The sequence below is a fragment of the Nothobranchius furzeri genome, chromosome 11, assembly GCF_043380555.1.
Source record: "Nothobranchius furzeri strain GRZ-AD chromosome 11, NfurGRZ-RIMD1, whole genome shotgun sequence".
Classification (NCBI taxonomy): Eukaryota; Metazoa; Chordata; class Actinopteri; order Cyprinodontiformes; family Nothobranchiidae; genus Nothobranchius; species Nothobranchius furzeri.
In genome coordinates, this window is record NC_091751.1 from 50871689 (window position 1) to 50884829 (window position 13141).

Below are 13141 nucleotides of genomic sequence, written 5' to 3' on the forward strand. Positions count from 1 at the left end.
AGCAGGCATGAGCCTGACCGTGGCTCTTGTCTTTCCTTGCCCTCCTGTCTTGTTTGTTCACTCACCTAGGTGGGCAGGTGTATTTGGGCTATTCATGCCCCACTGGAGCTTCCACTTGGGAGGGGCCTATGTGCGCGGGCCTCTTCCCTGCCCCGTCTGGCTGTAGAGCCTCAGGTACCTGCATCTTCTGTGACATGATCTCTTTGGGTTGAATCCCACGGAGTTCAGTGCATGGACCCTTGCCTTGCTCCGTATGTGCACGTATTGCTTCAAGGTTCGAATCGGCCGTTTTTTGAGATTTGCAACAGTTAGAGGTCAGCTGAGGTTCAGTTAATAGTCAGAATCGTGTGTCAGTCTTGAATGCTTTTGTCTCAACTTGTTTATTTCATCCTGAAAACTCAGAGCTCGACATAACCATCGAGATTGCACTGCACTTTTGCACCAAGAAAAGCATGAAGAAGAAGAAGCTCTTAAGACATTGGCATAAGATTTCTTTAATGTAACTAGAACATTTCTTTGCATCTTGTGCCTGTGTGTGTGTGTGTGTGTGTGTGTGTGTGTGTGTGTGTGTGTGTGTGTGTGTGTGTGTGTGTGTGTGTGTGTGTGTGTGTGTGTGTGTGTGTGTGTGTGTGTGTGTGTGTGTGTGTGTGTGTGTTTGACACAAAAGCAGACAGAGGCTGAAGGTGGCTCCATAAAGCGCTCGGTCTCCACTGTGGCAGATCAACAGGTGAATGGTCTCTGGCAAGAGGAGAAAAGTCCTGAGCGAGTGTATCGACCTCGTCATAAAAGCTACAAGGCAGCAGGTTTGTTCTCTTCCTGGCCCTTTAGCTTCTAATTAGATTTTGTTGAAATTTTCACTGTCCTCTCTGGATGTCCTCCAGTTTCTCGGTCTGAGCGCAGGGATCATGGTCGGTCCAAAGAGCGTTGCCACCTCCTGTCTCCGGACACGTCACGTTGCAACTCGGAAGAAAGAAGCTTGCAGCCGTCGCGCTCCTCCAGTGTGGATGGAGCACGCCCCCAGGATAAACAGGTGGGTTTTGTCAAAAAAAACGTAAAGTTAAACTTTTTTTTCTTATTTCTAAACTTCAGATCTGTTGAATTTTGACTATTTCTTGCCCAAAATTGTGAAAGTGGTATGTTTTTGGTTTCCAGGGCAACAGTTCAGACAGCCCTGTACCCTCCACCTCAGAGTCCAGCACACCAAGTGGTCGACGACCTCTATCACAGACCCCAAACCAATCCCGCCCTCACATCTCCTATTCCCCACTTGCCCAAGCCTCCGTAGGGGAAGACGAGGACGAACAGGGCAGCCCGGACACCGTGAGGCGGGGTAAGTCCACATGGGAGACCCAAGAGGGCGCTGAAGGGGAGAGACGGAGCCAGGCCGGCAGACAGTCGTCACCCCCTAGACGCTACCCCTCCGAGCCTTTCCTGGCCTCTCAGGAGGACGACCACAGCCCAGACCCTACCTGTCCCATGGAGACGTTGACCTTTGAGGCAGCTGTGGCTTGCAGCCTAGGACGCGCAAACACCATTGGCTCGGCCCACCCGCGCTGGCGGGCAGGTTGGCAGGTACCCAACGGACACTTCAGGAAGCGACTGGTGCAGACGACCTCAACTTCAGGCTGCGACCCTCTCAGCGACACAGAGGAGGACGACCGGTGCTAGGGTCGGGAGGTCTGACGCTAAATCCAAAGTGAAAGTTACTGTGAAGCTTTGAGCCCTCTGGATGTTTGATCTAAAAAACACAAATTAATAAAGACTCACTGCCTGAAACTGTAATTACAGATCTATACAGAACTCTGACAATCAATAAGGTCCGTTTCCTGACCGGAACTTGATGATACACGGTAATAATGCATCTCAAGTCGTTGACGAGTACAGGAAATAAACCCGATAAATGGATCATGTCATTTGTGTCAATGGGTATTTTGATTTCTGCAGATATTTTTAAATGATTCGATGTTGCTCTAAACAGTATTTATCTGTGGGGTGTGTGAATATGTAGCTATGTTTTATTAGGAATGGTTTTGTAAATACTCTGTGATCATCTCACCACCGCCATTTACGGAACCGCATCGATGCAACAAGCCATCAAAACGAGGCAATCAAACACCTACTTTAATGATGTAAGAGACTCTTTATATGCTGGATTTTTTTATAACATGAATGAGTGTGGAGGGAGGTGAAGTTGGATTTCCTCTAGTTTTCATTTTAATTAAAGAGACAATGTGTAGTTTTTACCATTGATCTCTGAAAATATCAGTCGAAATCATGAAAATGAATCAAATGATGCCTAGTAGTGGAAAAATATTGGCGGCTTTGTAACATATAATCATAAATATTGGGTCTAAAATGCATGGTAGAGGGTCTAATGGTGTTCTCAATGTCAAGGATCCTTGCCTTGATGCCTTGGTCCCGCCCCAGTTGCCTAGGAGATACGCCATCAGCAACCACCAAGGCATGCTCCAATGTTCATGTTTTACGGAGGCGTCTGTTCTCCGTTTGCTAGCCATTTAGCTAGATGACCAAGAATACATGGGAGGTGTCTTGTAGCCTGATCTTGGTCAAAAATTTCCCAGAATACTTCACGGCATTTTCAAAAGGATGGCGGATCAGGAGCCAGCAGCTACTCTGGGGTGAAAAAAAATATGTAAGTCAACTAATTGTTGCTACTGAGCTAATATCTGGAATGTTTTTAGATCTAAAGCTGTTGTCTATGGTTGGTTAGTTGCTTAGTAGTTGCAGCTTCGGTGGCTAGCAGGTAGTGACTATCTTACATATGTAAGTTAACCAATATATACACAATTAAAAAAAGTAAAAAGGCTTGTTATACATTTAAATTGAAACTTATATGTATAAAATATAACTTTACCGTGATGTGACGTGACCGCCAAAAAAGCTGCGGTCACGTGATGCAAGTCTGTTCCATTTAACCATTTTCTTTGACCAAGGAAGGACCGTGTCCTTGTAAGCAAGGCACCTGGCCTAGCAAGACATCGCCTTTCTAGACCAGGTGCCTTGACATTGAGAAACACCATAAATCTCTGGGCGACGCCAAATTAGACACCATGCTTACTTCTACGGGAGCCCGTGAGGACAAACCTCGATGATTTGTAACAAGTGGTGAGAAAACTTTTGTTATTCATAAACATTTTACATATTAACCTCTTCGCTTGCTTGGAGGCTGCGTTCCCAGGGATTTTTGACCCTAAGGGCCATCTGTTGGTAAGGTCTTACTCAAACACAACAATACTGCTTGCTTGCAATGATTTAGCCCCCCATGGGAAAATAAACATCGTCAATTTGAGTTTTGATTTATAGATACAGTTATAGAGCATGACGGAAAAGATGCTTTTGTGAATTTATTTGACAAAAAAGGTCAGAAAATATGTCAATTATACATCAAGATACATTTTTTTTAATCAGTTTTCAACCTCTGGGTAAAATTTTTCAAAACACGAAACAGTTTAATTTAAACCAAAAAGACCTTTTTCAAGAATGGTCACATTCTGTAATCCTGATTATGGAACAAACCATTGTGGACAATGAAATGCTGTAGAACCTCCCTGACCAATTTTGCTTTAAACACCTAGATTGTTCTAAGTTTTGCAAATAATGTACAGAGAAAGGATGCTGTTTTTAAGTTTTAGAGAGGGAAAAAAATACAACTGTAATGAAATCCTTGAAAAATATTCCTATTAAGGTAAATCTGTGAAACTCAATTAACCAAAAGATTTGTATTATAAGTTTGATTGATGCAAATACTTTGTGGGTTTTTATTGTACAGTAGCTGTATATACTAGTAAAGGTGTTCCTAAGTTGCTGTTGTCTTCTGGTGCACATTTTGTAGTTGTGTTTATTTATTAATCGAAACAAAACACCAAAAAAGGCTTTATTTAACCTTAAATGTGACAAAACAACCCAGAAAAAGTGCAATTTCTGTTTTGTTTTTTATTGAATGCAAGTATTGAGACAACAGATTATTTTAGAGTGAGTAGGGTGTGTATGAGGAGCGTGAGTGGGTGTGTGACACATTCTGTGTGTCTAGGTTGAATGTGTTTATGTGTGAGCATGAGGGTGGGGGTGTCTGACTGTGTGTGACAGTATGTCAGGTGGGGTCTTGGATCTAAAAATAATATTTGATATTCTAGCTTTATTTCATTATAATCATATTCATGACTGAGACAACTTTTTATACAATTCCATATTCAAAATGATTTGAATCATTCAAACTAAATAAAAAACTGAGGATAATTTACATTTTATTGCTTCAAAGAAATACATGAACATAATCAGGTTAAAATATGACACAGCTGAAATTCACGTCTAAACTGGAAACGAATAATATGTGTAATAAATGTGTATTTTACATATTCTTTTGTTAAATTAGGCACCCAATTTAGGCAAAAATCCAAGATAGAATACCCAACAGAGAACCAGTCTATGAAAATAACTGGAATGCTTCAAGAACTCATGAGGAAAAAAATCTAATAGTTGAAACTGCTGACAGTACCAGATTTAGTTTATCCTTTCTTTTTACCCTTCAATTATAATGTATTTCAACAGATACAGCATATATTATCATGTTCCTTTAAAGCAGACTACCACATAAAAATGAAAACTATATAAGATGAAAGGTCAAGTGCATGTTGGAAGGACATAGCACAGTCATCCTAATCTGAAACATGATGTCAAGTATGAATTACAGTAAATATCCCAGAAACACACTGCAGAATCTCATTGTAGCTGTTGCACTTTTCGTAATTTACAATAAATACAATTTTATTTTATTTTTTTTACTTATTCATTTACAAACAACATGGCATGAATTCCTTTGTTTGACATTTCCAAGGATCAGTTGCGAAGAACAAAAGAGACTTTGCATAGAAAGCAAAGAATATTTGTGAATGAAACAAACAAACAAACAAACAAAAGAGACAAAGAGCTAGGGCTTTGTTTTCAAATCATACTTTTCAAAAAGATTAAGGAGTTTCATTGCATGTTTACTTTTCATAAAGTTAAGGGCTTTGGAGAAAGAAAGACACTCGTTATGAAATGCATAGAATCTAGGCTTCACTTTTCCATATATACATTTGTGAATGTAAAATTTGGCTACAACGATTATTTTATTTACCAGAAAGTAAAAGTCCCATTCAGTGTTATCTAATTTGGCTCCGTAAATGACATCGTTCTCAGAAAAGGGTTCAATACACATCTTTGTGTAAAGCCAGTCATGGAAATCATTCCAGAGAGCTCCAGAATAAATACATTGAAAAAACAAATGAGCAGAGGTTTCTATATCATCACAAAATACACACTTGTTTGTATCAAAACCACATCTCTGTCGTAAGAATTCCCCAGATGGGTACACATCATTTAAAACTTTAAAATGGGTTTCTTTGGCTTTTGGAGTTATAGGAAATTTGAGGTATTTAGAGAGTAATGAGTATATAATATCTATGGAGAATAATTGTTTAATGGAATTTCTGAAAGGCAGTGAAGGGTGTGAAATATCAAGCATTTTTCTAATTGTTGCATTAGGAATGTTAACACTCTTGAAATCGAAGTTTCTAACTACAAAGTGAGGAAGAGTAGGGGAGACTGAATGAGAGTTCGAAACAATTTCTTGAAATAAATACAATTTTAAAGAGGTTTTTTGAAAACAAAAATCCCTGGTGTTTAGTTTCAGGACACTAGGTGGCGGCAATGCGTCTTCAAGCATGTTACACAGACGTAACACCTTTAAGCGTAATAGAAGAAGAAGAAGGGGAGGTGAAGAAGAAATAGCTAGCCAGAAAACAATTTGTTTAATGTCACTCACGAAGTTGAAAGGCGTTATTATTCATGCAATTGGCCACCCAGAAAGCTCGGTGGGACATCCAAAGTTGCTGTTAAAGCATATATTGTCTATAAATTGTGAGTCTTACAAAAGAATTTGCGTTACTCATCGAGGAAATCGATGAAAAAGTAGCTAGCTGGTTTGCTAACCGTTGTTAGGAGAGTTCTTTGTTTTGTTTTTTCGAGTCCGTGTTTACAATGACGAGAAACTAGTCTGCCAACGATCGGTAGAATTTAACATATACATTTCTTTATCAATAATGTCACAATTGTATTTGCTATAATTAATAATAACGGGAAGATTTGGAGGAAAAAAAATACAGATTAGCAATTGTCAGCAAGTCTGTTCTGATTTTGAACGTCGGCTGCTAAAAAAGGACTGGCCTCATTACAATATGGGAAACTGTCTGAAATCTCCAACATCAGACGACATTTCTCTGCTTCACGAATCCCAGTCCGACAGAGCGAGTTTCGGGGACGGGACGGATCCAGACCTGGAGCCGCCGCCTCCGTACCATGTGAGAGGCTCACCTTTAAGAAAAATGTGTGGTAATAATGTTGATAAACAGTATCATCGTTAAACAAGGAAAATGTTCATGATTTGGTTTCTCTTAATTTTAGTGAATATTATGATCTGGCCAATAAAAAAATTTGTTTGGTAACTAATTAAATTTGCTATCGTATCTGATGACAGTGAGATGATAATAAACATGCGTCTGTTTTTACTTGTTATCCATGATCATGTCATTTTTATCTCTTTTGGTTGCAGATGTTATTTAGTTTAACTTAGCGTGGCATAGTTACATATTGGACCTACAGCTAAAGTGTACTTTAAAGTGAAAAAAATGCAAACATGCCGATCCTTGGATTCCATTTTAACCAAAATGACAAAAACTCTGCTTTCAAGAATAGCTGTTTTTTCCCTGTTTACCTAAACACAGTCTGACTTGTTGAGCTGCATTTTGTTGACATTTGTTTTTCATTTCCGCCACTAGGAGCAGGCTCACATGCCCATGTACCACCCTACACCCAGTCAGGCCCGTCTGGCTACTCAGCTAACAGAGGAGGAACAGATCCGCATAGCCCAGCGTATCGGCCTCATCCAGCATCTCCCTAAAGGTGTCTACGATGGAGGGCAAGACGGCTCAGAGAAGAAGATCAGAGAGTGAGTAACACTGGAGACACAGTTGCTCTTTATTGGTGGGGTATGTTGATGATATGCTAAATGTTGTCTTTGACATCGAATATTTTGTAGAACACTCCTTTTGTCCAATCCAAGTCAAATTTTAATTAACAGAATAATTCTTAAAGCGACAAAAAACTTAAATCAAGATCGTATTTTTAAATAAAAAATTATTTTTGTTAATTTTTGCTCATATTTATGTGTTTATTTTCCCACAGGTGCGTTATCTGTATGCTGGACTTTGTTTACGGAGATCCCATCCGGTTCTTGCCATGTATGCATATCTATCACATGGACTGTATAGATGACTGGCTGATGAGGTCCTTCACCTGCCCCTCCTGCATGGAACCTGTGGATGCTGCCCTTCTGTCCACCTATGGACCAACCGATTTCTCACCTGAGTCCCCTGATGTGTAAACTGAGCCCCCCCAGCACCCAAACCTAAGTCCGCCCTCTTGTTGAGTGAGAGGAGCTTCAAAAACGTGGAGGAGGGAAAAAACGTGTGTTGGTTATCTTGCACTTTGAAAATTTCTAAATCTATTCACCCAACGTTGGCCTTTCATTCCTCCCCAGGTCTGATGCTAATTAAGCTGGTCTTAAAACATCAGTCACATGAATCAGTAAGAAACTTTTCCCTGCATGATTGTGTTTGCTTTGCTCGAGGCAGTGTTGCAACTGAAGATGGATTTGTGTGTGGAAGCTCCCGTGAGCTGGCCTCAGTGGCGTTTTCCCCTCAGCTGACCAATCAAATCCCAACTGATCGTAAAAATGTACTGAAATAGACAAGCAACATACCAAAATAATGGCTCATATGCAGAATGACTTGACATCCGTCGGATGAAGTCAGATTAATCACTGATCTACACTTACTCTAGCTTAAAATGTCTCTTTGCTTTAGTCACATGATCATAATATTTACCTTTTTTGTCACAGAGGAGACTTAGTGCTCTCCAGGTGGGCTGGATTATAAAAAATATGCACACTTGCTATGTGAATTACTAGGTGTAGGATTTTATATCTATAAGCTCAGATGCTGTTTTTGTTTTTTTATCCAAGTCATGAAGGGGGCACGTTTATTATGGGAAGGTCTCACCAGATGAAACAGACGTTTGGTGTCAAGCGAGCATTTGAGTAAGTCCGTTATAAATTAGAAAAGCTTGCTCACACGTTTCATTCGATCCAGAGATTTGCACTTTACTCATAAGGCATTATCTAAAACAACATATTAATATATTTACCTTATAACCTTGCACTATTGAGACTTCAGTCTTTTATCTCCTGAGATGCAAAAGTGATTTAGCTGATAAAGATATTTTCCAAGTTGTGACGTATCACACTGAGGAAAGCCTGCAGATGCATTTCATAACATTTGTGATTCGGTAGGGTAAAAATAAAAAAATGTTTTATTTTTGGAGTTTTAGACGTTTGTTTTTTGTTTTTCTAAGGGGCAGAGGCTTGCTTCTAGTGAGAATAATGGCTTGACACTATTTTCACTTTCGTGGTAAAAGTTAGATGTAATAAATGATGCAGTATAAAATAAGGAAAGATGCTCAGATTTTTTTTGTTTGATTTTCTTTTTATGATTCATGTTCACCTCCATCGTGTTTTTATTTTTTAGAGCATTCGTCTTCCTATGGGAACTTGCTGACAAGAAAACGAAAGTTGGTCTTTTTTTGTGACTTAAATTTAGATTTATTTAAATGCTAAAAGTTTTTTTTTTCTGTTCCAGTTCTCTGTAGCTGTACTTAAAACCACTGTTTTCCTTTTAGTTTGTAGCATTCTGTATTTTCTGTTAATCGTTTATGTTCCTGCTCACATTAGGTCCACTACATGTTTAGTATTTTAAACAGAAGGCTTAAGCTCTGATTTGAACTTCTGTCCCAGTTAAGCTTGTGTGTGTGTGTGTGTGTGTGTGTGTGTGTGTGTGTGCGTGCGTGCGTGCGAGTGAGTGAGTGATAAAACTGAGGCATCGTGGTTTCCTCTCAGCTTTCCTTTGCTGGCTTTTACAATTTAAGTTTATCATGGAGTGATCATTCACTGTACTTGTTTTATTTCTGTCCTTTTGGAAGCCCTTGTGTAAACAATAAAAAAAGGAGAAACTAAATGTGGTTTTATTTCAAATACAGCCAGTCGTTCTTTGTCTCCCCTAGACATCTATTGGAGTGACAGATTTGGTCAGAGTCTGGTTTGTTGCCCCGTGATTACCAAAAGGAGGATTACAGAAGGCTCGAAAGCTGAATATTCCTTTCAGCTTTTTGTTAATGTAATCCCAGGATCTTGCAGTGAAGAGGAAAGCGTGGCCACAAAATCAGGCCTCTCCAATCAACTTGTGCAGCAAAGTGAGTCAACATCGTATTGGTTATCATTAATGTTTCCACTGCTTGCATCAGCTGGGTGAAACACAAATGCTAGAATGTGTTATTCTGCCCATAGTTTTGCCTGGCAGGTAAAATTTGCCTCCTTTTAGGTGTTTCTTTTACTCCTAATTACATCTGGCTGTGCCTGACCGTTTTCTTGAACAGCAGCCAACATCAATCAAAAAATGTAATTGCTCAATTTTAAATGGCCAGTGTGTTGAGTTTAAGCGGTTCAAAGAAGCCAGAAATCCTCATCTAAATCACTTTGTACACCCAGTATTTCTCAACCAGATTGCACACAGGACCACACATCCTCCTGAAGCGATTGATGGCAACAAGCCCTTTTTGTTTTCCTCTTTCCTCGGATTACAGGCAAACACGGATAATCAGCTTTGCAGTGTTGCGAGATCTGCATGCTTTTAGTTTAAAAACCAGAGTTTGATAACCTTGACCGGCTAACTGAGGACTCACATGGAGAGGTCGCTGGTGTAAATGTGACCATAATGAGATTTTGGGTTATGCATTTGTGGCTCAGTGATCGGCAAAGGAAACAGGAACAGAACACAGGAGTTTATTCGTACTGAAGCATTTGCAAATGCAGCTGTTTTACATCCTGGGAACAAATTCATAATGTCAGAACACCTTTGATGTGCTTCAGAACAATCCTTTTCTGCCTGTAATACTTTATTGTTGCAGTGATGCTTTTTATTTATCATTACTGTTAATACAGAGTAGTGGTTGATCACACATGGACTGATGATCACGGTTTGTACATCCCGTGAAAAGTGACTGGAATGGAACAATCCACCTCTGCCCTGGCGACCTCAGACAGATCCTTAGCGTTGAGGATGAGGAGGTAAGCTGGTCTCTGGGATCCAGGAGCTGCCACAATGGTAAGCAGCACTCCTGTGGATGCAGCAGACATCAGACCATGTTAACAGTACCCCAGACTTTCACATAATCACAATAAAACAGATGCCAAAACTCATTTTTGTACTCTGCTTTTGACTTACCATCATCTTCATCGACCCCATCGGGAGCCTGCACAAACAGGGGCTCTGAGGGATATGAGTCAGGCTCTTGCCACACCCAGGTCTCCTTGGTTTTCACATTCAACTTGCAGATCTGCAATTATAGAAAACATGTTTTTCTTTTTCCTCTATCTAAATGTTGTGGATTTATTATTTTACCCTGTCTGGTATGAAATGGTTGAGACCCAGGCCGTAGGCGTATGAATAGTTCCTCCCTCCATACCCCTTGTAGTTAATCTGAGGAAACTCAAAGGCTGAAAAAAAAATACAAGAATTGAACCAAGAGGATACAACTGCGTGAGTAAAATATGTTATAGTATGTGTCCTTATAAAAATGTGTTGGCACCTTGGCGAGGTCCAGAGAAGAGCACCTCAGGCTCCAGCCAGATGGTCCCATCAGCGTGCATCGTAGCGGTGGCCGTGGTGTACGGCAGACTCACGAGATTCTTCCCCTGTTCCTCCTGAGTCACGTTTAAAGTGAAGCAGATGATGGAAAATTGTTTTAGAAAGATGTATCAGTTTGTGGTATTTCCACAAGGACAGGAGGGTCACCTTGTGGACATCCAAAGGAATGACGTATCGGCGCACTTCTGGTTGGGGCGCCATCATGGCTGCCTTCTTTACCTCCTCCCAGTTGGCTCTCAGATTGGCCAGCCAGAGGTAGTTGTAAACAAACTCAAAACTAACAAAACAAACATAAAAAACCCCAAATATGTTGATGGCCTAATGGATAAGAATAAAGTCCAGACTAGAATAGAATAAAATACTTTATTTGTCAATTCTTCGAATGTGCTTGCCATACAAGGAATTGAAATTACGTTTCACACTGTCCCATGCATAGACATTTACATAATGACTACTTACCCTTTCCATGAACATAGGTCAACGACAATGAAGCCTTGGTCCTCGTAGGTGTTGATGTGGTGGAACATCCCGATAGCTGCGCCTTTGAACTTCAGGTCGATGTACTCTCCTGGGTCTTTCTTGGCAATGTGAAAGTTGGTCTAGAAGAAGTTTAGTGAAGCAGACATCACACTTTTGTGATGGAATTTAAAATGTGCAGTGAAAATGTAAATCTGCTCAAACTCCTTACTCCCTGGCTCTCGTTGGACTCGAAACAGTCCATGTAGTTGGAGCCGCGGATGCTCCAGGCACTCAGAAACTTTAGCAGGTTGATTTTCACCGGGGTTTCCACAAAGACAAAGTAGTTTTCTGACATGCCGAAACTGAAATTTGACCAAAAGGCGACTTAGAAACGTGCGTTATAGACAACAACACTGAGCTGAGGTCAAAGACAGTCACCTGTGAACGTAGGAGGGCTTGAACCTTTCAGCACTGGGAAACTGCACCACCACTTTGGACTTCTCAATGGGATCCGACTTGTCTACGGTAAAAAGATTTACATTTGATGACTATGAACGCTGCGGTTAGAGTCCTAACAAGAACCAAGAGAACCAAACACATCACTCCTGTTCTAAAATCTCTACACTGATTACCATTAAACTACAGAATCAGTTTCAAAGTGCTACTACTAGTTTATAAATCACTCAATGGCATGGGGCCAAAACACATGTTGGATCTCCTTCCTTAATATACGCCCAGCAGGGCTGTGAGATCTTTAGGAAAGAGTCAGCTGGTAGAACCTCAGGTCAGAACCAAACAGGGTGAAGCTGCTTTTAGCTACACTTCACACAGATGGACTCAGCTTCCTCACGACCTCAAATGAGCCCCAACTCTAGAAACATTTAAATCAAAATAGAAAACTTTCATGCATTCTGCCTATTGAGGATTGTTCTTATACTGAGCGTTCTGCACTGTAAGCGCTCATTTGTCTTTTTATTAATGAATAAATCTGAAATTAATGTGTGTGTAGGCGTGAGCAATTATTTTAATTGTGCTGTCACATTGATTGTAATGTCCGTGCTATTCTTGCCAACGGAAGGCACATTGAATGGCCTCTGTGTGCGAAATGTGCTACACAAATAAAGCTGCCTTGCCTTGATTGCTTTGTAATCCTCAGAAATCTAGTTGTGTTTGTTTAAAATGGAACTAGTCCAAACCTTTCTGTGTGGGGGGGATCCTGACGATGTTGTAGGCCAGTGTTGCTCCTTTCCCCATGCAGTTTCCAATGTTGTAGACAGTGCCATCCTTCTCAATATGAGGGTGGGCTGTCACTCCGTTGATGTTGACATAATCGCACATGTCAACCTGAGCAGAAAATAATCGTTTTTATTGAGTCAACAAAGAGAAATACTTACATCCATGCATCTTTACTCTACCTTCTTCAGGGTCTCTAAGGTATCAGTGTTCACTTTGGTAATGTAGTTGGTCTCCGTTACAGCGTAAAAGTCTTCTCCTACAGGGTAGACATTCACCAAACAGTTGTCTGTGACCTCAACTCCTTTGAAGTAGGAGAAAAACCTGCAGGCACCAAAAGATGAACCAATCTCAATCTTAATCACAACATCTTGATGTTTTTTTTGCGCTGTAGGCTCCATCAGGTAAGGAAAGTTCTGTGTGTCCAACCTGGAGAAGATGTTTTTGCAGGGATCTGGGTACGCAAATGTACCAAACTCAGTGATCACCACACGCTTCTCTGTGATAGCTCGCACATATGCATCAGTCTTGACAAACCTGGGAGCATTTCAAATTAAAATAATCATCATTTTGTCCTGAAATACAAACTTAGACTGTTGCAAACAGATTTGTTGCACCCATAAAGCTGCACT

At 40.4% G+C, this 13141-nt stretch overlaps 3 protein-coding genes across 8 annotated transcripts in view; 2 read left to right on the forward strand and 1 right to left on the reverse strand.

Moving 5' to 3' along the window:
* Nucleotides 1-1782, forward strand: part of cacna1eb (calcium channel, voltage-dependent, R type, alpha 1E subunit b) — a 68615-nt gene extending 66833 nt beyond the window's left edge. For 2 of the 5 annotated variants that reach the window (XM_070556085.1, XM_070556089.1), the window contains 4 exons: nucleotides 70-174; nucleotides 668-803; nucleotides 882-1030; nucleotides 1153-1782. In XM_070556085.1, coding sequence (XP_070412186.1) covers nucleotides 70-174; nucleotides 668-803; nucleotides 882-1030; nucleotides 1153-1668 — 906 coding nt within the window. In that variant the 3' untranslated portion in view covers nucleotides 1669-1782. The remainder of the gene's footprint in view (nucleotides 1-69; nucleotides 175-667; nucleotides 804-881; nucleotides 1031-1152) is intronic. The other 3 variants (XM_070556086.1, XM_070556087.1, XM_070556088.1) reach the window with 3 other exon arrangements.
* A 3950-nt stretch (nucleotides 1783-5732) lies between these two features.
* Nucleotides 5733-7654, forward strand: LOC107383887 (RING finger protein 11). Of its 2 annotated transcripts, XM_054740967.2 has the most exons (4): nucleotides 5733-5919; nucleotides 6297-6385; nucleotides 6837-7006; nucleotides 7243-7654. In XM_054740967.2, exons 1-4 carry the CDS (start codon nucleotides 5814-5816, stop codon nucleotides 7439-7441), a joined length of 564 nt encoding a protein of 187 aa, XP_054596942.1. In that variant the 5' UTR covers nucleotides 5733-5813; the 3' UTR covers nucleotides 7442-7654. The 2 variants fall into 2 exon arrangements, with proteins under 2 accessions (XP_054596942.1, XP_015812249.1); XM_015956763.3 differs by lacking the exon at nucleotides 5733-5919 and having other exon boundaries at nucleotides 6014-6359.
* A 2282-nt stretch (nucleotides 7655-9936) lies between these two features.
* rpe65a (retinoid isomerohydrolase RPE65 a) overlaps nucleotides 9937-13141 on the reverse strand; it is a 4158-nt gene continuing 953 nt past the window's right edge. The window contains exons 4-14 of the mRNA XM_015956764.3: nucleotides 12939-13046; nucleotides 12692-12833; nucleotides 12473-12620; nucleotides 11715-11796; nucleotides 11506-11638; nucleotides 11277-11416; nucleotides 10965-11094; nucleotides 10759-10873; nucleotides 10572-10666; nucleotides 10395-10506; nucleotides 9937-10287 (exon numbers count right to left, since the gene is read on the reverse strand). Coding sequence (XP_015812250.1) covers nucleotides 10142-10287; nucleotides 10395-10506; nucleotides 10572-10666; nucleotides 10759-10873; nucleotides 10965-11094; nucleotides 11277-11416; nucleotides 11506-11638; nucleotides 11715-11796; nucleotides 12473-12620; nucleotides 12692-12833; nucleotides 12939-13046 — 1351 coding nt within the window. The 3' untranslated portion in view covers nucleotides 9937-10141. The remainder of the gene's footprint in view (nucleotides 10288-10394; nucleotides 10507-10571; nucleotides 10667-10758; nucleotides 10874-10964; nucleotides 11095-11276; nucleotides 11417-11505; nucleotides 11639-11714; nucleotides 11797-12472; nucleotides 12621-12691; nucleotides 12834-12938; nucleotides 13047-13141) is intronic.

Bases quoted from the DNA above. Each gene is read 5' to 3' on its own strand.
- LOC107383887 (XM_054740967.2), top strand. From the start codon at position 5,814: ATGTCACTCACGAAGTTGAAAGGCGTTATTATTCATGCAATTGGCCAC. The intron at 5,920-6,296 runs GTGAGTCTTACA...CACGAATCCCAG, and splicing joins GCATATATTGTCTATAAATT to TCCGACAGAGCGAGTTTCGG. The intron at 6,386-6,836 runs GTGTGGTAATAA...TTCCGCCACTAG, and splicing joins GGCTCACCTTTAAGAAAAAT to GAGCAGGCTCACATGCCCAT.